Source organism: Notamacropus eugenii, chromosome 2 (assembly GCF_028372415.1).
Source record: "Notamacropus eugenii isolate mMacEug1 chromosome 2, mMacEug1.pri_v2, whole genome shotgun sequence".
NCBI classification, from domain to species: Eukaryota; Metazoa; Chordata; class Mammalia; order Diprotodontia; family Macropodidae; genus Notamacropus; species Notamacropus eugenii.
Genome location: NC_092873.1, coordinates 499,005,268 through 499,030,178, shown reverse-complemented (window position 1 = coordinate 499,030,178; position 24,911 = coordinate 499,005,268). Strand labels below are relative to the sequence as shown.

At 37.2% G+C, this 24,911-nt stretch overlaps 1 protein-coding gene across 4 annotated transcripts in view; it reads right to left on the bottom strand.

Annotated features, from left to right (window-relative positions):
- PKN2 (protein kinase N2) overlaps positions 1-24,911 on the bottom strand; it is a 166,088-nt gene that overhangs the window by 52,687 nt on the left and 88,490 nt on the right. For 3 of the 4 annotated variants that reach the window (XM_072648979.1, XM_072648978.1, XM_072648980.1), the window contains 5 exons: positions 23,694-23,848; positions 17,002-17,119; positions 16,289-16,434; positions 15,984-16,197; positions 4,670-4,855 (listed from right to left, as the gene is read on the bottom strand). In XM_072648979.1, coding sequence (XP_072505080.1) covers positions 4,670-4,855; positions 15,984-16,197; positions 16,289-16,434; positions 17,002-17,119; positions 23,694-23,783 — 754 coding nt within the window. In that variant the 5' untranslated portion in view covers positions 23,784-23,848. Of the gene's footprint in view, positions 1-4,669; positions 4,856-15,983; positions 16,198-16,288; positions 16,435-17,001; positions 17,120-22,606; positions 23,167-23,693; positions 23,849-24,911 lie in introns of those variants that run through there. The other variant, XM_072648981.1, reaches the window with a different exon arrangement.

The following is a 24,911-nucleotide window of genomic DNA, read 5'->3' as shown; positions in this document are numbered from 1 at the left end:
GCCAAGCTTTTGGCAAAGTATCTCATGATACTTTTCTAAAGATGGGGCTACAGCTTAGAAAAAACTACAATTATACTGATTCTGAACTCGCTAGATGGCTGCCTTCAAAGTGTGGTTATTAATGGTTCAATGTTCATGTGGCAGGAGACCTCTAGGGGAGTGCTCCAGGAATCTGTGCTCAGTCATATGCTAGTTCATGTTTCATCAATAACTTAAATAAAGGTATAGACAGTAAACTCATGAAATCTAAAGATAATGCAGAGCTTGGAGGGGCAGCTAGCATACTGCATGACAGTGTCAGGATCCAAAAGGATCTTCACAGACTGAAGCATTAGGCTGAACCTACTAAGAAGGAATTCAAAAGGGACAGATGCCTATGTTTACACTTAGCCTATACTAGGGTTAGAAAAAAATTGATTTCCAAAGTATATTGTGAGGAAGGCATGCTCAGATAATAATGATTCTGAAAAAGATCCTAAGAACATAGAACTAGAGTGGGAAGGGACCTACTGGGTCATTTTACAGATAAGAAAACCAGGGCCCTGGGAGATTCAGAGACTTCCCCAAGGTCATGAAGATCTCTACATCCAAGGCAGGACTTTATCCACACCTTTGGGCTCCAGTCAGTGCTCTTCCTCCTAGGTCATGCTGCCTTTCACTCTGGGGGCTTCTGGTGGACTGAGAACTCAGACTGAGTAAGAGATACGAAGAGGGAATCAAATTCAGAGAGGCATGGCTTCTAGGAAATGGGAGGTGACACTGCCATTGAACTCTACCCTGGCCAAACGTCCTCTGGAAAGCTAGATTCCTTTCCAGGTCTAAGAGTTGAAGAGGATCCTGATAAGCCAAAGAACATCTAGGATGGTGAAAGGCCTTGAGAACAGGTTACATGAGGACCAGATGAAAGAATTTGAGATGTTAAGCCTGGAGAAGAAAAGACTATGTGGGGATGTGATTTTTTTCTTCCAAGTATTTAGATGAAAGATTCCCTTGTTCTGTTAGGGCCCCAAGAACAGAACCAGAAGCAATGAGTGAAAGTTAAAAATGGATATTCAGACTCCCATAAGTACTAGATGGTAGATACTATGTAGATACGAGAACAGGGTCTCTGCCTTCATGGAGATAAATGAGGGAAATGTAAGAACATTTACTAACTGTGGAACCATGAGGAAGTCACTGTACCCTTCTGAGTCTTAGTTTCCAGCTTTTAAAAATGGGGAAAATACTTGTACCACCCCAGTCACAGGATTACTGTGAATAATTAATTTCGTAAACCTTAAAATCCTATAGTAATTTTAATTATAAGTGTAGAGAATTAATTACAGTATTAGATATACCACAAAAGAGCAATGAAGAGATACAGAAAAGATTATGGAGATTTACAGGAGGCAAGCTGGTGGTGGTCATGGTGGTGTTAGGGCAGGCTTCCAACAAGCCATGGCATTTGAACTGGCCCTTGGTAAAGCAGGAATTGTACAAGCAGCTTTTGGGAGAAGGATCAAAGGTACTGAGGTGGGAAAGCATGCCCCATATGTTAGTGAAAAAGAATTATTTCAGTTTGGCTAGAATATAATTTTTTTTTTAGAAAAAAGATTGTATAATCATAGTTTTGATTTTTGAGGGGAAAGATTAATCTGGCAACTGTGTGTGGGGTGAACACAGAGAGTGAGGGATCTGTGTACATGTATACATGTATGTATGTACATATGTATGTACATGGAGAGATGACACTAGAGGCAAGAAGGCTAGTTATTATAAGAGTTCACAGAAGAGGAAATTAGTACCTGAAACAGAAGGGTGATAACAGAAAGAAGGGGAGACTGAAGAAACAGAAATGACAGGACTTTGTGACTGACTGGACACGGGAGGGAAGAGATAAAAATAACACATATATATGTTATATATGCATATATAATATATACACACACATATATATAAAACATTATTGACAGCCTACATGTGCAATGTACAAAGGACAGCCCAGAGATATTTAGCAGAGTTGACAGAAAACAGTAATGCCAATATGAGAAATAGTTTAAGTAAGTGACTAAGTGGGTTTTAGAAGAATGTCACTGAGCTTAATTTGGGACATTTTGGTTTTCAGATATATGTGAGAAGCGCATAATCTTATACAGAATTAGAAAATGGGTCCTAGAGCTTAGTAGAGAAACTGGTGCTAGAGACAGTGAATAAACTTACTTATTGATTGGAGCCTTAGAAGTGGCTGAGACTGACAAGAGAACATAAATATATACAGAGAAAAGAGGGCAGACGTACAAATGTTGGTGAATGACAACAATTAGGAAACAAGAAAATCCAGGAAAAGTTGTAGACATAGAGACAAATTCAATACGCAGTCATTAAGTACCCACTTACATTCTATTTGGGGGGAACCTGGATTTGAACCTTGCCTCTGACATTCACTAGCGGGTAAGTTGCATAAGCTCTTTGAGTCAATTTCCTCATCTGCAAAATGTGGCTAATCTTGCACCTGCCCCTCATGGGGCTGCTGTGAGGAATGAATAAGAATGTAAAGTGTTTTGCTCACATTGAAACATTATATGAACATCAGCTAGAAGAAGGAGAAAGTGGTGAAGGAAGAAGAATCATTGAAGAAAGAGATGTTTCAGTTCAGGAGAAGTAGTGGAGGATGCACTGAGACACAAAAATATAAATGTATCCTTTGTATCCACTAACCACAAATGTTTTCATGTAACATAAAATATGTGCCAGTAGGATTTTTCTTAAAAATGTGCATATAAAAACCATTTTTGGTTTATATCTGTAGCTACTAGTGTGAGAAACTGTCACATTTGCCAAAAGAGAATCTGCTTAAAGACTCCCTCCTCTCCCCCAAACTCAAGAAATTTACCACAAACAACCCTTCACTAAATGCTATTGCCTGTGATAGGAAATCTCTCATTTTTCTTAAGTCCAAATGGCTAAGGCTGTGTTTTAGTAAGTCCTTAGACAACTTCTTTGGCCCATCTTATGACTTTCGTTGCCTTTAGGAGCTCACAGTGCTTGTCCCTGTCTACTCTTCCAACATAATGGGTGCTAACCAGTCTCTGATGATATTATGTAGAAGGACCTTATGAGTGATCCTATCTTTTGATTCTAAATTAAGAACAGCTTATAGGTTACAGGAAACTATTAAAGAGCCACATTCACATAAATTCACAGTAGCTTACATGACTATACAAATTCAATCTGGCACAGAGTCTGACACATTAAAGCAGGTGTTCTTAAATTGAGGCCTGTGAATTTGTTTTTTAAAAAACTGAAAACTGCATTTCCATATAAGTGATTTCCTTAGTAGTCCTATATATTTTATTTTATAAAATATCATTCTAAGAAGGGATCTATAGGCTTTACCAGACTGCCAAAGGAATCCTTGACACATAAAGTTAATAATCTCAGCTCTAAAAACACATTCAGTATTTATTTTCCAAGAGAAAAACGAACACTTTTGATTTAGTTATTTAATCCCTTCCCTTTTCATGGTCTTTCCTAAATTCCACTGAAAATATCAACTGAAACTGCTTATTCTACTGAATGCCCACTGCCAAAGCTTCAGTCTGAGTTCTGAGAATATTATGCTTGGAAACCTTTTTGTCTCCTACATTCCAACCTTTCTTCACTTTAAAACATTTGATATTTTCCTACTTATGTTCTCCTTAGTCTCATCACTTTGACTCTGCCATCTTATTCCTTGCTCCAATGGGCTGCCTACTTCTTCCTTTTTTTAAATGAAAGTGAATTTAACAATTGCCTTTAAATGTCCTCCATCCACTAAACAAATTTTACTGAAAGCAGTTCTGTATTTTGAGTTCAATACTATAAGACTACAATTACCATCTTGACATCACTCCTGTCATGCATTCCAAACTGGCTTACTATAAATCCACACACAGACACACACACAGACACGCACGCACACAGACACACACACAGACATGCACACACAAAGACACACATGCACAGACAGAAACGTGCGCACACGCACGCACACTCTCAAGCACTTACTTAAAACAGAGTAATTCATGAAGTCCTATACAAGCTAACTAAAAGATGATGTGGTTGAAAAGACATGAAGAGACAAGGGGACTGTTTAACAGCCTTAAGTGACTGAATATCCTATTTAGGATCATAATGCTCAGGGTACACCAGGAAGAATATGGAAAAGGTACTGAACACATTGTCTTACAAGCATATCATACTTCTTGATTCTTGCCTCTGAAGTAGTTTTGAAAAAAAGTTTTACTAGAACATGTTATACACATAAAATCAACTTTTAAAATTAAAAATCTGCATCAAATTGTGTTGTTTTGTATACTGAGAAATCAAGACAACTTCACCAATTCCTCCGTCCCCGTGCAGCAGCAGTCATCTCTGCCACTGCTGACCAGGAAACCTTAAGCTCTCTGTGCTGTTCTTCTGATATTAGTAAGAGAGTAACAGAGCAGGAAATGAATGTTTGAGATCAGGCTGCCAGATTCTGAACAGGCAGGTTTTAATATGGTTTATATTTTTTTATAATCAGCATGCAAATTACTTTTATACTTTAAATTTTTTTTTCCAATCTGCCACCTTCTTCCTGCTCCCTCACTTAAGTCCCTTGCTCGTGCCTGTCGGCTTTTTAGGAAATTAAGAAAACGAGTTACTGAACTGGACAAGTCGTCTGTCTTCAGCAAGTTTCGACTGCTCCCACTTTTACTTTTGCTTGTTCTGCTCATGAAGGATGATCTCGTTTCACTTGGACTCCAGCCAGGCAGTGTAACTGACGTTGCTTTTGAACGACCAGGGACATTCTCCAGTATATCTTGGCAGCCCATGAGCCGAACTTCCAACGTACCTATTGACATGAACACATGTTAGATAAGAACTTCAATCTGCCACGGAAATACAAAAAAAGTTATGATAAAACTATGAGCATTTAAAACAAGGAGTCTTATGAATCAATTGTCATCTTTCCTTCTTAATGACTTATTAAAATAGAGGCCACTGATAGTCAATGAAATGAAGGAAGCAGAGATGTGGGATTTATATCTTTACCTGGATATCCCAACATACCTCAGAGACATCCATTCAAGTAAGCTATCTTTTATTAAACTCCGACTACGTACAAATTATCTTTTCCCCCCTGCTAACTTTGTTTCTATTGTCATCACCAAAACTCCTACTCAGTAAGGCTTGAAACCTAAAACTCTGATCTTGTCTTGACTTTCTTTCCCCCCGCCATTTAATCAGCTGCCATGATGCATTACCTCTTTGCTCTGGTATCTCAAGTCAGTAACTTACTTTGTCACTACTCCATTTAAGGCTTTTATCTCTTGGCCTAGACTACTGTAATAACCTCTTAACTAGGCTCTCTGTCTTTATTCTCAGCATTCTCCATATCACCGACTGCATAATCTTCCAATTACATGTGATTCCTTCATTCAAAAATTTTTATGTCATACTGAATAAACTTTAAAACTTTATTCCGGCATTCAAAGCCTATTAATTATCTTAAATTTATATTTCCCACCTTACTCTAGGCACCCCCCTCACATATTTTATTCTGCGTTTCCCTATACCTCATCTTATCTCCCCCAAAATGTTATAGAATCCTTGTTAAAAAACTTTGCCTTTTAAAAATATTCACCTTCACTACTACCTCCATGAAGGAGGCACCTTCCCATTCTCTTTCTCTATCCTTCTCCACTTGTTCTTCCAGCATTTTGTTGGGATATTCTGCTTTGTACTTAGTGCATGTTGATCTGAACTCATTTCCCTTTAGCCTGTAAGCTCCTACAGGGTAGGGTCTTTTTCTCTGTATTCACAGGACCCAAAAGAGAAATTTGGAAACAGAAAGTACTTAATACTTTGGAATAAACCAAGTTAAAATAAGAAACATCAGGAGACAAATGTCAGCATTTGCCTGAACAGTATATTACAAATCGATCAAAGGCATTTATTTAGTAAGAGGGCCAGGTGCCAGGTAATAGGGACAGAAATACAAAAAACAAACAACTCCCTTCTCTCAAAAAGCTTACATTAGTTGGAGAAGAGATCTCATTAGTACAGACAAAATAAATACAAAATAATATTTTTAGGAAGGTACTAGGAGTTGAGGGGAAATGATGAAGGGCTTAATGTAGAAACTAAGGATTCTTAAGAGGCAGAAATGAGGAAGGAAGATATACACCATTCCAGGCATGAGGGGCAGCCTGTGCAAAGGAATGGAGATAGGAGACTATTCGTGAGGAAGGACTGTGGAATATATGAGGAGGTGTAACATATAAGACAGATGGAAAAGTAGGTTGGGCCTAATTTGTTAAAGGCTTTTAAATGACAAACAGAAGAGTTTCTACTTGATCCCAGAACGAAGGAGAAATCACCAGGGTTTGCTGAGCAGGAAAGTAACATGGTCACATTATTTGGGCAGTGTGGAAGAAACAAGGAGACTGAATGAGAGGCTGTTATAGAACCCAGGCAAGAGGCAACGGGAGCCCAAACGAAGACTGTGGTTGTATGGGGGAGAGAATACACAACATCTGTCTACTGATGAGATCAGAGGGTGCAAACCTCATGAGTGAACGTACAAGAGTGTCCCTGAGAGAGATAAGGCAACCTGAGAAGAGCAATGGGGCAAAAGGTGAGTTTCACACAAGTGAGTCTAAGGCACTTTAGGGCACACCGAGTGCATATTCAAAAGGCAGCTGACGAGAGGGCCTGGAACTTAGGAGACAGACCAAAGCTAGAGACACAGATTTGGGAATAATGAGCTGCAGAGACCAGAGAGACAGCTAGGTGGCGCAGTGGACAGAGCTGAATTTGTGGGGAGGTGGAAGTTTTTAGGAAGTATGTTTCTTGAAGCTATCTAGGAAATGCAAAGAGTGGTTTTTGAGAGCCTAATTATCCCAAAGAATTGCTTAGCTTCATACTTCATTTTGGTTGAGGGATCATAGACTTAGAGTTGGAAGGGACTTCAGAAGGCATTCAGTCCAATTCCTTCACTTCACTGTACAGGAAAAGGATTATAAGGAAATGACAAGTCCTAAGTAAAATTCTGATGCATTTTTACTGAAAATATAAAACTAGTTTAATTTAAAAGAAACTGAACATCTTGTGTGTGTTTTTTTGGGGGGGAGGAGAGATGAGACTGGCAAACAAATCATTTCTACTGTGAAAGCTCAGCTGATCATATAGCCATCCTAGGGAAACAAAAAACATCTGGTGACTACTTCAAGTCTGGTAGATTATTAAATATTTTAGTAATTTCAATGTTATCAGAACATGATAATGTTCAACACCTGCTTTTATTCAGAAAAAATATTTAAGGGGCTTTAAGGTCTTCATTAAACATTCCAGAGTTTCTGAAACTTCTTTTATAAAGTGAGAGTTTTCCAGTGGAAGAGTAGCCCTACTTTACACCTAATGTTTACAACCTACAATATCACTTTTTAGAAACAACAAAATCTTAACAATAAAAGTTACCGTTCACAAATAGCTATTAGAAAAGCTACCAGTATGAGGAAATGGTTGTGCTATTTATCCTTTATTGGGTCTGGTGGGTATTGTATCCTTTTTTTTTTAATATCTTGGTATGGTTGAGTAACAGCATTTTCAGTTTCTAAGACTGCTTATTGTGTTGCCCAACAACAAGGGTCACCCACTGGAGACAGATTCATCTGCTCTGACGGCTCTTAATTATAGGCAGATTCTACTTTGAACAAGCCCAAATCTGTCTGGTTTGGCTTTGTACAGTCAAGCAGAACAAATGTAGCCTCCCTGCACATGTCAGTCTTCCCATCCTTCCCTGGGTCTCTTCACAACACCCACCCCTACATGCAGGCTGCTTCCCAATCAAACTGACAGAGGAGACATTTGCAGACTCTGTTCTGTCTTTTCCTACCTCCACCCCTGGAATGGACTCACAAGATAATGGACCTAGAGTTGGGAGGACCTTAGAAGCCTTCTTGCCCCAAACCCTTCTTTTACAGATGAGTAAACAGGCGAAGGAAGTCAACAGACTTGGCCAACCTCACAGAGGAAGTAACCAGGAGGGATTTGACTGATTGGAAAGCCAAAGCTTTTTCCCTGTCTGCAGACTGAGCCACTTCCTTCACAATGCCATTCCGGATACCCTCAGAAAAAAAATGATCCCTCTTCAATTTCTCATTCCTTTCTGTTGGATGATTCCTATGTAATTATTATATACAAATATTTTTTTTTTACAGTTATTTATATTTATGCCTGTCCTACTGGATTATAAGCACCTTCTCTTTTTCACATCAACCATACATGTGTTTGTGAAGGAATATAAACACACTTAACATATTCATATATTTGTACCTTCAGAATGCACAGCATGAGCTAAGGCCTTACAGGTAATATGAAGTTTGCACAAGACATGATCTTTGTTTTCTTTGGGCTCACAGTTTATCAAGGGAAGGTGGCACAGTGGATAAATGCCAGACCTAGAGTCAGGAAGATCTGAATTCAAATCCATCCTCAATGGCTGGATTCAAGTTCAAATGGTCAAGACTTCTATTTATCTCAGTTTCCTTATCTATAAAATGGGGATAATACCTTCAAGGATTAATGTGGGGATAACATGAGTTAATATTTATAAAAGTGCTTTGCAAATGTTAAAGCGCTATTACAGAAGTGATAGAAAAGATGCACTGGAAGAGATGAGAGACTATCAGGAAGCTATTGCAACAGACTGGTAATAAGAGCGTAGACTAGAGTGGGAGTATGAAAACGGGCTCTGCTGATAAATGGTTCGTAGACAGCATTGACAAGACTTAGAAATTAACTGGATGTGGGAAGTTAGGGAGAAGAGCAAATAGGACTGTATATACGGCAAGCACTTAATGAATATCTGTTGAAAAGGTACAGAATTGGAAGGTCACATAGTCCACCTTTCCATCCCATACCCTACCCTCCTAAAATACCTCGCACAGTAATTCTTGAGTGTTTGTTTGAAAATGTGAAGATACTAATGGATGGAAGTTTTTCACCAGAGGGTGGACATTACAGTGAGGCAGAATTCAGACAGACATAAAAAGAAAGACTTTCTAACAGTGAATACTTACAAGAGAGCCCATTATATTCATGAATAATAAATCCTTTTCTAGAGGCAGCAGGTGTTACAACAGTAACAAGTGTCCAAGCTGCTCTTGGAGTCAGGAACTCCTGAATTCAAATTCAGCCTCAGACACTTAACTGTCACCCTAGGCAAGTCACTGAATGTGTTTGTGTCCATTTCCTCAACTCTAAAATGGATATAATAATAGCACCTACCCTCCAGAGTGGTTGTGAGAATAAGATGAATTAATATTTGTTTAAAAGGGAGGGGAGGGGGTGAACCTTAGCACCATGCCTGGCACATAGTAAGTATTATATAATGCTCATTCCCTCCCCTGCTCCCTTTACAGCAAGATGAAACTTTGCTTTCTACAATAGATTCAAAGAATTTTAGTGCTAGATGGAAACTCAGATTTATTCTGACACCACTGTTTTAAAGAAGAACAAATTGAGGGCTAGAAAATGTAACTTGCCCAAGGTCAAATAATTAGTGGCAAAAACCAAGTCTATACTTTTCAAGAGGTGGTCTGAGACCTAATCTCTAAAGTCACTCAAAACAAGTATGATTTATTCCACAACACTGCTATCATCTTGTTCCCCTTCCTCTCCTTGGGTCTTTTCTTTTCTCGGTTAAATACCATGAGTTTATTCAACTCATGAGTTTATTCCCACAAGTGATGGTTCTAAGATGCCTCATCATCTGGTTACCATATAACAGTTGAGCTTCAGTTTGTCAGTCTCTGATAAAGTACATAAAGTCTTTGTTTATGTCCCACATTTATTTCACTTTCTCAACTCTGTACGAAAGCTGTCTCCTCAAATTTCTCATAGTACTTTCAAGCTCTTTCTTACATTGATCACATTCTGTCTTGTCTTTATTCAGTAATATGCTACATTCCTTATCCCCCTGCCCTGTTAAAATTATAAACTCTCTGACAGGAGGATCTGTACCTCATTTCGTTTTTGTATCTTTAGTATATAATGGTGTATTGTGTATAAAAGTGGCTCAAAAATATTTATTACATTTAAATCAATAGTATTTTGAAGTATAGTTTGAGTACTGTGGGACTATATCCCTTATAGACACAATTATTAAGCATTTACTCTGTGCAGAATATTTCATTAAGCACCAAAAAAGACAGTTAGCTACTGTCTTGGAACCAATAATCAAGGTCAGGGGGATAAGATACAAAAATAACTAAAACGCTACTATATTATACTCACTAGAGAGTCCAATGCAAAAAGCTTTGTCTGATCTCATTAAGGAAGATTCATTGATTTAGATGAAGGTGGGGGGAGAATCAGGAATGGTAATTTGGAGGAAGCTTTGAAACAGGTAGGAATTTAACAGCTGAAAATGGGGAAGGAATTGAGAACAGTTCAAACAGAGGCAGGACAGTGTCAGAAGACAATACATAATGTCCACTTGGCACTGAATATAGAGTATGCAGATGGTAATGAAGTTAGACAAGGAGGGTCATGTCATACTGTAGAGGGCTTTCAATGTCTGGTAAAAAAGCCTGAAGTTTACATCAGAAACTAAGGAGAAACAATGAATATGTTTTACCAGAGGAGTGACTTGAATAGGCCTAAAGCAGAAAAATTCATCTAACAGCATTAAGAAGGACGGAATGAACGAGGGAGGGAGCGTACACAGAGGAGAAAGCGACTCTAACAATGCATTAGGTAATGGGAACCTATACAAGTGTGGGTGCAATGTAAAAAGACATGGGGCAAATGGTATGAAAGATGATGTAGGAATAGAGTCCACAAGAACTGAAAGGACAAGGGATAAGAAAAAGACCCTGATGAACCCAGGAGATCAGGTGAATGGTGGTGTCACAGATGTCAATAATGAAGTCAGGAGGAGGAACATGTAAGTTTATCATGGAAGATAATGAACTTGGTTTCACACATGCTGAGTTTGAAGTGACAGTGAAACAATTACACGATGTCCAAGAGGCAGGTGGGGACATAAGTCTGAAGCTCAGAAGAGAAATAAAGATCTGACCAACAACCACATAGGGGTGCACAGGAGTAGACAGGATTACAGATGGAGAAGACAGATAAAGAAAAGAAAGATGAAAGCAGATTCCAGGAAAGAAACACATGAAGGGTTTTAGAGGAGGATGAGAAACCAGACAAAGAATGGTTAGAGAATTAAGAGAACTGGGATAAGGTAAGAAAAGGGGGATAATCCATAAAAGGTGGTTAATAGTATTAAAAGCTCCAGGGAAATCAACGAGATCTGATGACTAAGTTTACAAATAAGCTCCCAGAGAGGGCTATTTCACTAGAAGACAAGAAGGTGGCTTACAAAGAGACGAGAAGAGCGAGATAGACCACTGAAAAAGCGCTTCAAAGTAATGCAACTTTTCAAGTTTAATAGTACAGAAGAGGAACAGGCTGGGGGTCTAATGGTCTGTCTAATGCATCACAGAAAAATTTTTTTGGACTAGGAAGGAGTAAGTGGAAGGAGATTAAAAATGTAGGAAAAAAGAACTAACTATGCAAGGAAGGTCCTGGAGGTGGGAGAAAATGGAAGTGACAACACAAAGAGAAGAATTACTAATTCTTTTGAGACCAGAATGAAGGGGGAAAGGGTAATGTTGCTGCTAAGTTATGAGGAATGAAGAAGGGTAGTTAAGGGAATTCTCTTTGTATGACTTAAATGTTCAGAGTCAACTAGAAAGCTAGGTCATCTGCTATAAGTGTGGGGCACTACTGATGGTGAGGGGTAAAAAGAAAAAGCTTGTAAGAACCACTGTGGAAAATGAGGAATCAATCAGGATAGGATTTTACTGAGTAGCAATGAGGGTCTAGCCACCTTTTCAAGTATGAAATAAACTTACTGTTTATGACTTTTCTCTACCAATAATCAGTAATATTGGAGCAGGAATGAACTAAACATTAAGTCATGCAGGAATTCAATTGTCCAGGATTATAAGAGATTCCATGGTGGCATAGCTAATGAAGGAAGTATTGAAGCATCAAACCACTGGGTTCAAACTAGGTCTGAAAAACTAAAGGTAATATAGAATAGGATGAAAGGGATAGATCAAGAGGGAGAAGGTTACAATGAGCAGGAAAAAATTAAGTCTAATACAGAAAAGGAGAAAAGATGCATGGCAAAGAAGGCATGGCTAGATCACAGAATGCCAAATTTCACTATTATAGAGGTAACGCAAATTCAAGAAGTAGTGAGGCCTAAGCATTCCAACATAAGATTGAAGTATGGTGGAGAAGGAAGTACCTAAGGGTTGAAAAAATTGAAGTACTATATAGTAAGATGTTTTGTGAAATGGGTATCAGAACATTCAAAAATAAGGGGAGGATATGAGGTACAGAGGAAGACCATGAACTAGGTACTAAAGTCACTGAAAAAGCAAAGAGAATGAACTGGGGATTGGTAGATAATAGAAATAACAACAGGGAACAGATTATGCAGAGCTCAAAAGAAAGGACAGAAGGATAGTGGCAAAGGAATGGTTCAATAGGGAAAGAATACATTATTCTAGATTCTATACATATACCTCATAGCTATGAGCTTTGCCTCACAGAGCCAAAGGCTACATTAGTTGGAAAGCTGGGCACAGACTTGAGCACAGCAAATACATATACTTCAAAGACTCCTAAGAAAAGATTGGTACGACAGCAAGGCCTAATACTTTACAGAAGGCGGATGCTCTTGAGAATAACATCTGGAAGACACAAACCAAAATTAAAGTATGGAAGAAAAGAGGCAAAACAATAAACACACTGATCTGGGTACCTAAAAAGACTCACTGACCAACTTAGACTTAGAAGACATGTACTGCCATACCATCTACTAAGATAAGTTCCAAATGAATACATGACTTAACATAAATGGTAACATCATAAACAAACTAAAGGAGCAAGGAAGAAATTAACTATTAGGCCTATGGAAAAGGAAAGCATTCATAACTGCACAAGATATAGCAAGGAATACAGGTGGTAAAACAATTCTGACTGCACAAAAAAACCTCAATTCATCTAAACGTAGAAGGAAAGCAGATAAATGGGGGGGGGGGGAATCTTTGCAGCAAGTCTCTCTGATTAAGGTCTCATTTCTAAGACACACAGGGAGCTGATTCAAATTTATTAGAGCAAGAACCATCCTCCAATTGATTAAAGGTCAAAGGCCACAAAAAGACAGTTCTTCTAAGAAACCCATCAATAGTCATATGGAAAGGAACTCTAAAGCATTGGTAATGAATGGTATTTAAATTAAAACAACTCTAAGGAACATTTCAAGCCCATTGGAATGGCAAAGCTGGCAAAAACAAAACAAAAAGTGGAAAATGAATGCTGGAGGCCTGGGGAAAACAGGTACATTAATGCACTCATGAGGGAGCTGTGACCTGGTTTAACTAGAGACAGTCATTCTGGAAAGCAATTTGAAACCATGCCCCCAAATTTAGTAAACTATGCATACTCTTTGACATAGTGAAACTGTTACCAGGTCTATTCTCCTAAGAAATCAAAGAAAGAAGAAAAAGACTAATATGTTAAAAAATATTTATAGCATCTCTTTTTTATGGTGTCAAAGAACTGGAAACTGGGAAGAGAAATGGCTGAATAAGTTACAGTGCATGAATATGATGGAATACTACTGTGCTATAATAAATGACAAAAGGGGATCGTTTCAAAGAAACTTGAGAAGACTTGCATGAACTAATACAGAATGAAGTTAGGAGAACCAGGTGCTGGGGTGCTGTGTGATCTGCTCTTTCTTGGGGATCCCACCCAATAACATGAGTCCAATTATTTTTGTGCAAATGATCAAAATGCCTAAAACAGAACTCATTATACTTCATCCCAAAATCTATCCCTCTTCCAGACTTCCTTTCTATTCAAAACACTGTCATACTCAAAAAAGGAGGGAAAGGTCCCACATATGTAAAAATAATTTTAGCAGCTTTTTACGGTGGTGGTACAGAACTGGAACCTGAGGAGGCATAATGACTGCATAAATCATGCATATGAATAGAACGGAATACTATCATGATGTAATTAATGATGAAAGAGATGGTGTCAGAGAAATCTGGGAATACTTGAACTGATGCCGAATGAAGTAAGCAGAAGCAGGAGAACAACTTACACCACAACAAGAACAATAATACTATGAAGACAAACTACTCTGAAAGACTTTAGAACTCTGATCAAAACAGTGACCAACCTGGATTCCAGAAGACTAATGAAGAAACCTGCTCTCTACTGTATTTGTTTTTGTATAGAGCCAATGGGGAAATGGGTTTTGACCACACATCTGTAGCAAGGTTTCTGTTGTTCCTTCTCAAATGAGGGTAGAGTGGAGAGGGTTAGAGAGAAAGAAGGCACGGATTTGTAGTGACAGAAAACAAGTCATTTTAAAGATAAAAGAAATGAGAGAAAAACAATCAACAAAAGACAGGTACTAGAGAGAGATGAAAGAACAAATCAGCTGAAAAATGAAAGATTGAGAGTTCTATGGTCATTTAAAACAAGTGTCAGGGAGCACCAAAGTTCAGTGGAAATTGAGATCGGAAAATAAATGGTAGGGACAGTAAGTGGTTTTTATAGCTATACTGTAAAGGAAGATTTAAGAGAGATTAAGGCCAAAGGTTCGGGGTAGATAAGAGGATAAAATTAGGAGATGGCTCAACTGCTAAGCTCTTATTTTTGCTTCAGCTTAATCTATTAACAGGCACAATTACTGGACTGGAAGAACAAACATGGCTTATAGGGAGCTGCAAACAGGGTAAGTTAGGAGATGGTAAGAAAATACCTAGTTATCTTCAGATCTGGTTGAATAACTGGGACCAGAATCATCCTGAAAATCAGCCTCTCAAGGACAGCCCAGAACCTATCTGTCCTTGGTCCTGATTTTCTCAACATTTTAGCTGTGTAAGTGAAGTTACAGACAGAATGATTATAACATTTGCAAACAATATAACTACAACTCACTTTAGACAGAAGCAAAGTGAAGTCCAAAGTTGGTTTGTCCAAGGTCTCATAAACAGTAAAAGGCAGAGCCATGACAGAGCTCAGGTCCTCTCACTCCAAATCTAGTGCTCTACGAACTTACGCATAACCCCACCTCCTTTAGTATATTTGGGATAGTCATAAAATTGAATAGAAAGCCTTTTAGAATGGGGAAAGAGGATCTAAAACATGGCATGTGGGAAACACAAGATATTTTCCTAAACTTCCTAAAGTTTAATTTCTTGGTACAATAAAATCTGCCTCCTAACATTTACTCTGATTTCAGTCATTTTTCAGTCATGTCCAATTCTTTGTGATCCCAATTAGGGTTTTCTTGGCAAAGATATTGGAATAGATTGCCATTTCCTTCTTCAGTTCATTTTACAGATGCAGAAACTAAGGCAAACAGAGAGTGAAGTGATCTGCCCAGAGTCACGTAGTGAGTATCTGAGGCCAGATTTGAACTCAGGTCATCCTGACTCCAGGGCCACTGCTAGATCCGCTGCATCAACATAGCTGCCCTTACTCTAATTAAAAATCAGGATGTTGGGTTCTTCAAGTTTTTAATCAGAAAACCTGGCATACAATAAAATGGAAAAACAGCAGCTCTAATAATCCTGGTGGTAACAGTACATTATGAACATCTTTTTATTTTGAGAACTTTAATAGCCCGTATAATATTTTAAATAAGTACTTTAGTAAGTTCCTAAAAAACAACTTCTATTTTTTGTTGCATCATTTTCAGATGAAGAAAGGGGCAGTAGTTACTTCCAAGACTCTGAATTTGCATATTTGAAAATGGCTTGTCACAGACAACTTCAGCAATCTAAATACGTAATATATCAATTACTAAAATAGTATAAAAATGGATTTTTTAAAAAAGCGCAACATTCTCAAAGTATGGCTAACGCGTCACATACCTGTTAGTGCTGCTGGTTTGGATAGTGTACTATATTGATTTTGTGTAGATATTACACTCTGCCGTGGACTTAGTGTTGGTGATGCAACAAGAGATAGCTCCTCAATAATAATACTGCTTTTGGGATGATTCTTTGGAAGTTCATTCAATCTTTGTTCTAATGAATACTTTAAAAGATCCAACTTTTGACTGGATTCATTAAATCTCGCTTGGGCCTTGAACAGAAAAGAAGAGGGTGCTTTCATTTTAATAATGACATTGTTTAAATTACTGTATTAAGTTAAAATATTTAATTTGAAAAATTACTTCTGAAAGTGCTTTTCTGTCTGTTACTTTTCCTGATCCAAGTAATTTCATCACATTCTTTGCACCTTCTGCTACTGCAAACTCTATCCTAAAGTGATGCCGTAATTCTTCCATCCGAAGTTCAAGAGGACTTATCACAGGTTTTGCTAGAAGAAAAAACAAATTTAAGTAAACTTAATAGAACCAACTATTTGGATTATCTAAGAGAGGTTAAAGGAATTTTAAAAAGCAAATGAATTCTGATGAGATTAAGTCAGAAAGTAGCTAAGTGGTAAGAAATAGTTACACTTAATAGATACAAACGTGAAATGTAGGTCTTTATACTTGAGCTGCACTGTACATTTAACTTAAACTAGAAGTCTGAAAATTGTTTAGAACTAAGGACAAGCCAGTATGTCCGTACGCTGCATGACACTCCTGGACCACAACAGTTCCCACCTATGCTTTTACCACGTGGTTGAAATATTTCCTTGGGCAAGAAAAATGGGAAACAATACATTCACTCTCAGACTCGGATGAGTCTTTATCTTGGAAAAATGAAATATACATATTACAAACATATAATTCCCAAATCACTTTTAAATGAAAAGTTTAAAAAAGCCAAATAGCACTTCAATTTAAAACAAAAGATCACCCCATGTCCACACTGGCATATCCCTAGCTAAGGCTCTGACGTTAGTAAGAGGATTAATAGTTCATCTCTACTCCATCACCATTATCAAAAGCCAGTTCATTGGTCTGGACTGCCTGAAGAATCTGCATCCTTATGACTTCTATCTTCGTCTTGCTGTCCTGAAGCAGCTGCTGAGCCGTGGCAAGGAGCTTTCGATCCTATTAAAAAGGAGTTTCAAAATGTAAGCCAATCAATGAGCATCATCACCATCATCAATAAGCATTCACTATGTGCCAGGCACTATGGGAAGCACTGGGAACACAAAAAAAGGCAAAAAGAAATGTAATTCTTCTAAATAAATTCAAACTGCAGCAGCAGAAACAGAAGAATGAAATCATGAGAATCCTAATTTTACAATGCTATAGATCTAGTTACAAAAGTAACAAAATTGTAGGTGGGGGAAAGATTTTTAATTTATTGAAAATGAATAATGAAGAAAATTTAAGGCAAACCAAATGACTCTTACTGTTAAAAAGCTCAAGCACAGTAATTATCACCTCTATAACACCAAGTTTTACAAACTACCTCATTCACAAGAATCATATGACACAGGAAGTACAAGTACTATTTAATTTCCATTTTACAAATGAGAAACTTTAGATTCAAATAGGCTGGGTTACCTGTTGAGAGTTACTCAGCTAATAAGGACTAATCAGTCCCAATCCCAAGTGTGTTCTTTTCAATACCACATACATCTCATCGCAAAAACCCACAGGTAAAGTTACTGCTAGTTCTCCTGTCTAATTTGTATAAAATCTACTGCATTTTTTCTTTTCCATAATCAAGAGGGATCAGAAATTTAAAAGACAAATACAATCATATAAAGTAACATATGCCAAAGTGCTGACATTAAGAAAAGTTTTTTTTCCCTATCACCTTTAGCTCCATTTTAAAAATTAATTTTTATTAACATCCTTCTAAAAATGTAATCTATATTTTCCACTGGATTTCTCTTATAATGAAGAATAAAAGAGGGGGAAAAGTTCTACAAAACCAAATTATTTTAAAAATGTGTTATTATATGAAATATTCCATACCCTTGGTTCCCCATCTCTGCAAAGAATCAGGGGAGGCGTTTTCTCATATCTTTTCTTTGATGCCAAACTTGTTCATTCAAAGTTCACAGTATCCAGTGTTAACTGTATTGGTGTTCTTTTCATTTACATTCAATTGATGGACAAGTCTTTGTTACCACAAAAAGTGCTATTATGAAAACTTTGGTGTATAAAGGGCCCTTCTTTTTGTCATTGTCCCTGAGGTTTAAGCTTAGCAGTGGAATTTCTTGGTTAAATGGCATTAACATTTTAAATACTTTGCACAGTTCCAAACCACATTCCAAGATGGTGGGACCAATTCATAACTTCACCAACCATTAGTATGCTTGTCTTTCCAAAGTCCCTCCAACACTGTTTTGAAGTCAAATTGTAATGAAGAGGTACTTTTGAAGAGTAATTCAGAATGAGACTGCAAGTATCTAAACATTTCTACTTGTTTCCTTTCATATTATTAAATCTAGGGAAGATAACCATAAGATATGGCATTTGAAATTGCAGGGAGCTAAGAAAAAATTTGAAGGCAAAATTAATTTGCTGTTTAGTTGTGTCTGACTCCTTCAGGGATTTTCTTGGCAAAGATACCTGAATGGTTTGTCACTGCCTTCTCCAGATCATTTTACAGATGAGGAAACTGAGGTAAAGCAGGGTTAAGTGACTTGCCTAGGATCACACAACTAATAAGTGTCTGAGATTATATTTGAAACTCAAAAAGACGAGTCTATTCTCCAGGCATCTCTATTATTTCCCAAAGTAGCTGATGCCACCTTGAAAATAACAGCATCTAATAAATCTAGTTTTCAAAATGAGACTAGAAAATTTAACCAATGCCTGTTTAATTAGAAATGGTATTAGATAATATCGCTGTATCATCTTCAACAAATTCAGCCTACATCAAAGTGACAACCAATTTTTAGTAGTACAATCCCATTATTACAATAAGAAAAAAGTGATCAAAAGTGTAATAACTAAATACCAAACTTAGGTTAATGCCAACTGTATTCATGAGCTGTACTTTTATTCGTAGTCTTTCCTGGGAATCTCAAACTCCTACAGGCTTAATTATCATCTCTACTGAAGTAGGTAAATGGGGGAAAATCCTGCAGCAAGATTCTCTGAGTAAGATTTCCTTTTTAAGATCTACAGGAAACTGATTTAAATGTTTAAAAATGAGAACCATTCTCCAATTGACAAACAGTCAAAGATCACAAATAGTTCTCAAGAGTTAAAAATTTAAGCTATCAACAGGTATACAAAAAGATGCTATAAATCACTAATAATGAGAAAGATGTAAATTAAAATAAATAAGGATACTACATTTATCAGATTGGCAAAGCTGACAAAAATGGAGTACGATGAATGCAGGAGGGGCTGGGGAAAACAGGTATATTAAAGCACTGTTGGTGGAGTTATGAACTCATTCAGCAATTCTGGAAAAGAATTTGGGACTACTCCCCTAGAGCTAGTAAACTTTGCATACGCTCTCACAAAGTGACAATGTCATCGGATCTATTCCACTAAGAAATCAAAGAATGAGGAAAAGGCCCGCTATGTCCAAAAATATTTATAGCATTTCTTTTTACGGTGTCAAAAAATTGGAAACTGAAGAGGTGTACACTGATTGATGAATGGTTGAAAATGTAATAGAATACTGTAAGAAATACAGTAAGTATGATAAAGGGGACACTGTTGAAGAAACCTAGGAAAAGTTATATGAACTGATGCAAAGGAGGAGAATAATTTATACAATAACAATATAATACAATACAATGTTATAGAACACCAATACTGTAAAGACAAACCATTGTGAAGAACTTTCGAACTCTGATGAACAGAAACAACCCTGACACTTCCTGACAGAGAGGTGAAAGACTCAGAGTGCAGAAGGACAGATTTTTCTGGAAATTTATCTTGCTTGATTATACCTTTTTACAATAAGGGTTTTGATTTTCTTTTTCAAGTTGGCAGGGAGGGGAAGCACACAGGGAAAGAAGGTGGATTTTCAAAGAAAAACACAGAATTCAACATTTAAAAATAATGACCTCTGGAGATGAGTCCTGATTCTACATATCTATCCATTTGTTTTCTGAATAGCAATTCTGAATAGACTTGGAGTCAGGATGACCTGCATTAAATCCAGCTTCAGACACTTACCAGCTATGTGGCCCTGGGCAAGTCACTTAACCTCTGTTTGCCTCAGTTTCTCATTTTAAAACCCGAGTTTTTCCACCAAGAAATGGGGGTCATGAATGGGGTCATGAAAAGATGGACACAACTGAAATGAATGAACAATAACATCAGACCACTAGATATCTCCACCAAGATATCCCAAAGGTAACTAACTCCACATTTCTAAAAACAGAACTCAATCTTTCTTCCTCCTTCAGAATCCAGCCCTTTCCTCATTTCTGTGAAAGGCACCACCATCCTTCTGATCATTTTGGTTCTCAGTCTTGGGAGTCAGCCTTTCTCTCATACCTCATATCAAAAGCAAATGTGGTAGGTGTTTATTTATATCACTTACTATACCCTACCACTTCATTAACATAAAAATGATTCCAATTCACTCCCTCACTACCCTCCTGCTATGATTACTGAACAGTTTTAATTTGCACACTCAGTCTCCAGTTTCCTTCTCCAATCTACTCTCCATACAGATGCACAATTCAAATCCCTAAATCTAAAACTTTCCTCCACAAGAAGTCAGAGGCTTCCTTATTATCTCTAGAATAAAATGCATGCTCTGCTCTGTTTGTTTGGTATTTAAAGCCTTTCACAATATGGCTCCAATCTACTTGTCCATAATGATTCTCACACAATATGTAGTGCAGCACAGATTTACTTGCTTTTCCTCAAAAGCAGCATTCCATTATCTGCCATCTCTGTGTCACTGCACTGGTAAGTTTGACACAAACTAGCCCCTATGCCTGGAATGCTGTCATTCTCACTAACACCTTCAGAGAATCCCATTTCCTTCCAGACACAGTTTGGGCACTGCTTTCTACAAGGTACAGTTTTTAGTGTCCTTCCTCATCCTAGCCCCCTGCTTTTTATTTAGTCTGCATATATTTCATATGTACTTCTCAATTAGCAAGCCACTATTAAGTATCTCCCATGTCTAAGTCTTATGAGATAAAATCATTAAGCATTTTCAGAAAGAGGCTAATGAAGCAGGAGATGAAGGAAAAGAGATCTTCATTTGATTTAAAGGGACTTAAAAGGGGAACAGTTCAGAATGGTCCCATTCAACCCTTTATTTTATTATGAAGAAACTGAAAACCTGAGGGACAAATGACACACGTAGTAAGTAAAGGTTAGAGACACTTCACTGAAGCTCGGCACACTGACAGGTTTGGGGAAATACCTGAAACGTAAGAATACTTGAAAATAACCAAATAAGAACCAATGAATTAGAAGGATTAACAGAAGAAGTGAAACAGGTAATTGGGTGTGTTTTGGGAGGCTAAAACTTCCAGTAATTATTACTCAGAATATAGATCTGTGATCTGACCAATTTGATGTTTCCTTTATGTAACTGTTATTTTAAAATTCTTTGGAAAGTGATGCGTTTGATATCTCACAATTATACAACACTGCCAGTAGAAAGGTCTTTGCATCTGAAGGAAATTAGGGGTCCTTCAAGGAGCTTTCTAATTTCCAGAAGGCAATTGAGCTCACTCTCCTTTCCTTAACTCTGGACCCAACTCACTGTTCATTTGGACTGTGTCTATCCCAGATAAACAAAAAGATAAGCCATGTGATCCAGATTGTTCCCCGACTGACTTTCTTCCTTCATTTAAGTCTCCCCTATGTGGACGGTCAGGTGAGAGATCTCTTCTGGAGGCTCTGTGATCTTCTTGAACTTGATGCCACAAGCATGACGTCATTTGAAGAAAATTGTCAGTAAGATCTGTCGTCCTGAGAGAATTCCTCTTGAACTTGAAGTAATTCAGAACAGAGTTCATAACAGTGGTTACGCTTTTCTAAGTACAATGCCTGTTCTAGCATATTGCTAGTCATAACTAACCATACATTTTTGAGAATCTACCTGCCTCTTTCAAGTACATATGGATTTAATTTGGAGCATCTTACCAAGTTTTTTTGTAGAATTGAGTTCTTTGTAAAATTTCTCTACCTCTTTATCATCTGCAACTGATGTTGGTGCAAAAGCCACAATTATTTCCATGGTAACATATTTACAATATACTTATTATGAGTACTGCTATGAGGTGACCAAATGTCACATTAAATGATGTCTCTTTTTGCCTTTGGATATACAATCAAACCCACTCCACCACCTCCTTTCATTGCTAAGTACCGGGATTCTCTGTAAGCAATCCTTCCATTCCTTTCTTTCTTCTGGTTTTATTTACAGGAAAAATAAGATGGATAGGATTCTGCACCTCAAGTAATATGTCCACTTCCTGGCCGCTGGACAAGTTACAGTTAGAGTACCAACAACTAATTTATCAGAAGTTTAAAAACTGTAATTATAAGACCTTTTTTTCTGCCTTCAAAAGTGGTACAGAAGGGGCTATTCTGTATTCATGGCTTTCTATGTTCAATAAATTCATCACCAAGAGGCCAACTTACTGGTGATGAGCCTTTCCATACTGGGCTAGGTAGGTTCTCATGAATCTAGAATTGGCCTGAGAATTATAAGGACAAAGATTGCCTTTCAACATTCTACTCTGTCAGAATTCCTATTAGGTAGTTATCAGAAATTCTTGAAATCCAACTTCAGAAATTATAAACATATGATTATTTCCCCTATAATTTTAGGTGGAAGATTAAATTTTACTTATGAAAGGAAGCCTAGGTCACCACCTGCCTCAGATCACAAAATGAACCAATCAGCAAGTTAAGAATTCATTTCCCAATTTCCAATTTATTACTCTATTCAATAGAGCACATTGTTTCTATAAGAGCATGAAACCAATGATAGTAATTTCCTACAGACTTTACCATTCTAATTAAATCTTTCTGGATATACTTGTCTGAGATAACTCAAATATTTCTGAATTTCCCTTTCTTCAAAAGTGCAAAGAGTCATTTATTCAATGCTTAGATATGACAAATAAAAACAATTTTCAAGCACATCATTTCTGATATAGGAATGCCCTCTCTAAAGCTTATTCAGTGAAGTTCCCTAATACTCTTGAGAATATAAGCGTATCCCTACCCCTGTGTCATCCCCTCTACCTCCCCTGCCTTTTCCCCTACTAGTATTAGACATTTCTATGTAGGATTTGCCTCATTTTCTACCATTCTATTCCAACCTTTCTCTGTGAAACCTAACACAAAGTATTGTCCATCTATTTACATGTACTCAAAATAAAGGCATCAGACAGACCTGGCAAAGTTACTACTGAAGAATGCTATAGTTCAGTTCATAAAATGAATGAGGTATGATCAAAGATACTTATGTTCTAGATTTAAATACACAGATTATAAAATATTGATTTACCACCTAAGCATGGAACTGAAAAGCTAAAGTAAGTTTTGCGAATACTCTTGATTTATTTTAAGCAATTAGAAAATGGTATTTTATAAATATATTATTTACCAATTTATTCAATTGTATATAGGATATTCAAATAAAATGCAAAATCTGTTAGGGCTACATCCTAAAACAACAGTTCTACATGAGGGTACTTCATACACTATTTAATGAGCTTACCTTTGAAGAGCCATTTGAATACATCTGTATCATATTCTCGGCTCCCTGCTTTACCTTCAGTTCTATGTCCAATTGTTTTTTTAAGGCCATCAATTTATTACTGCTAGTAGAACTACGAGGATCACTATTTGGAGTATCTGGGGTCCTTGGGCAATCTGCAAATCAAATGAAATGTAAACATTTACTGAGAAACTAATGATCTTAGGCTGTAATATAGCATTTCCAAATGATACAGAGTCATAGTTATTTAGATGTATCTCTATGCTTTTCAACAGTTCTGTAACTGTAATCTGAAGCAGAGAAACTCCTGAATGATTATTTATCAGGGATGTTATAAAAAGGATTTTTGTACTCACTGAAACCTCAAATTCAATTCAGTAAGCATTTATTAAGCACCTAATGTTGGCAAGGCTCTGTAATACATCAAAAATAAAAAAGCTAGAAAGCCACTAGAGTACTTTTAATGCTAAGATTAATGTTAAGATTTTATGAAATAAAGCTGTATCATTCTTGGCAAGTATCTAAAAACTGGGAGGTCAAGGGTGGAGGAAGGATGCGAAAAAGGAAAAAAAAAGAGATTCTGTAAATCTTTCTGATACTCCAAATACTCACTTTCAACCTCTTCTGAACTTCACTACCAGTTTTCAACTAAAAAGATTTGGGAAGTGTTTTGTCAATAACTGGCCTAGTATCATGCTTCTTCTCTGATCCCATATGGATCACAACTAAATGCTAGATAAACCAATGTGACCCAAAGTCACCTAACTGTAAATACAGTACTTGGGGGGTAAGTTTTAGGCGCTCCAAGGCTTTCCCTGTGGTAGAAGGGTCTAACTACAAAAATTTCTTTCAGGGCAAATGGTGCTGCTATGTAGATCAGTACAAATATTGAAAAAAATGATTGCGGGAGGTGGGGTGGGGGTGTATTTTTAGATACAACTTAACGTCCTTACTTTAAAAAAAGATTCTTAGATCTTCCGATAGCTTGTTATAATATTGAAAAAACTTTTGACAGATTCAGTCTTATAGCTAACAAATCCTTAACAAATGCTAAAATTCAATTTTGTTTATTCTACAGCAGATGCCATTAGGCATCTAGGTGGTGTAAATGGATGGAGATCTGGACCTGTAGTCAAGAAGACCTGAATTTAATCCAGATTCAGACACTTACTAGCTGTGTGACCTTGAACAAGTCACTTACCTTCTGTCTGCACAATC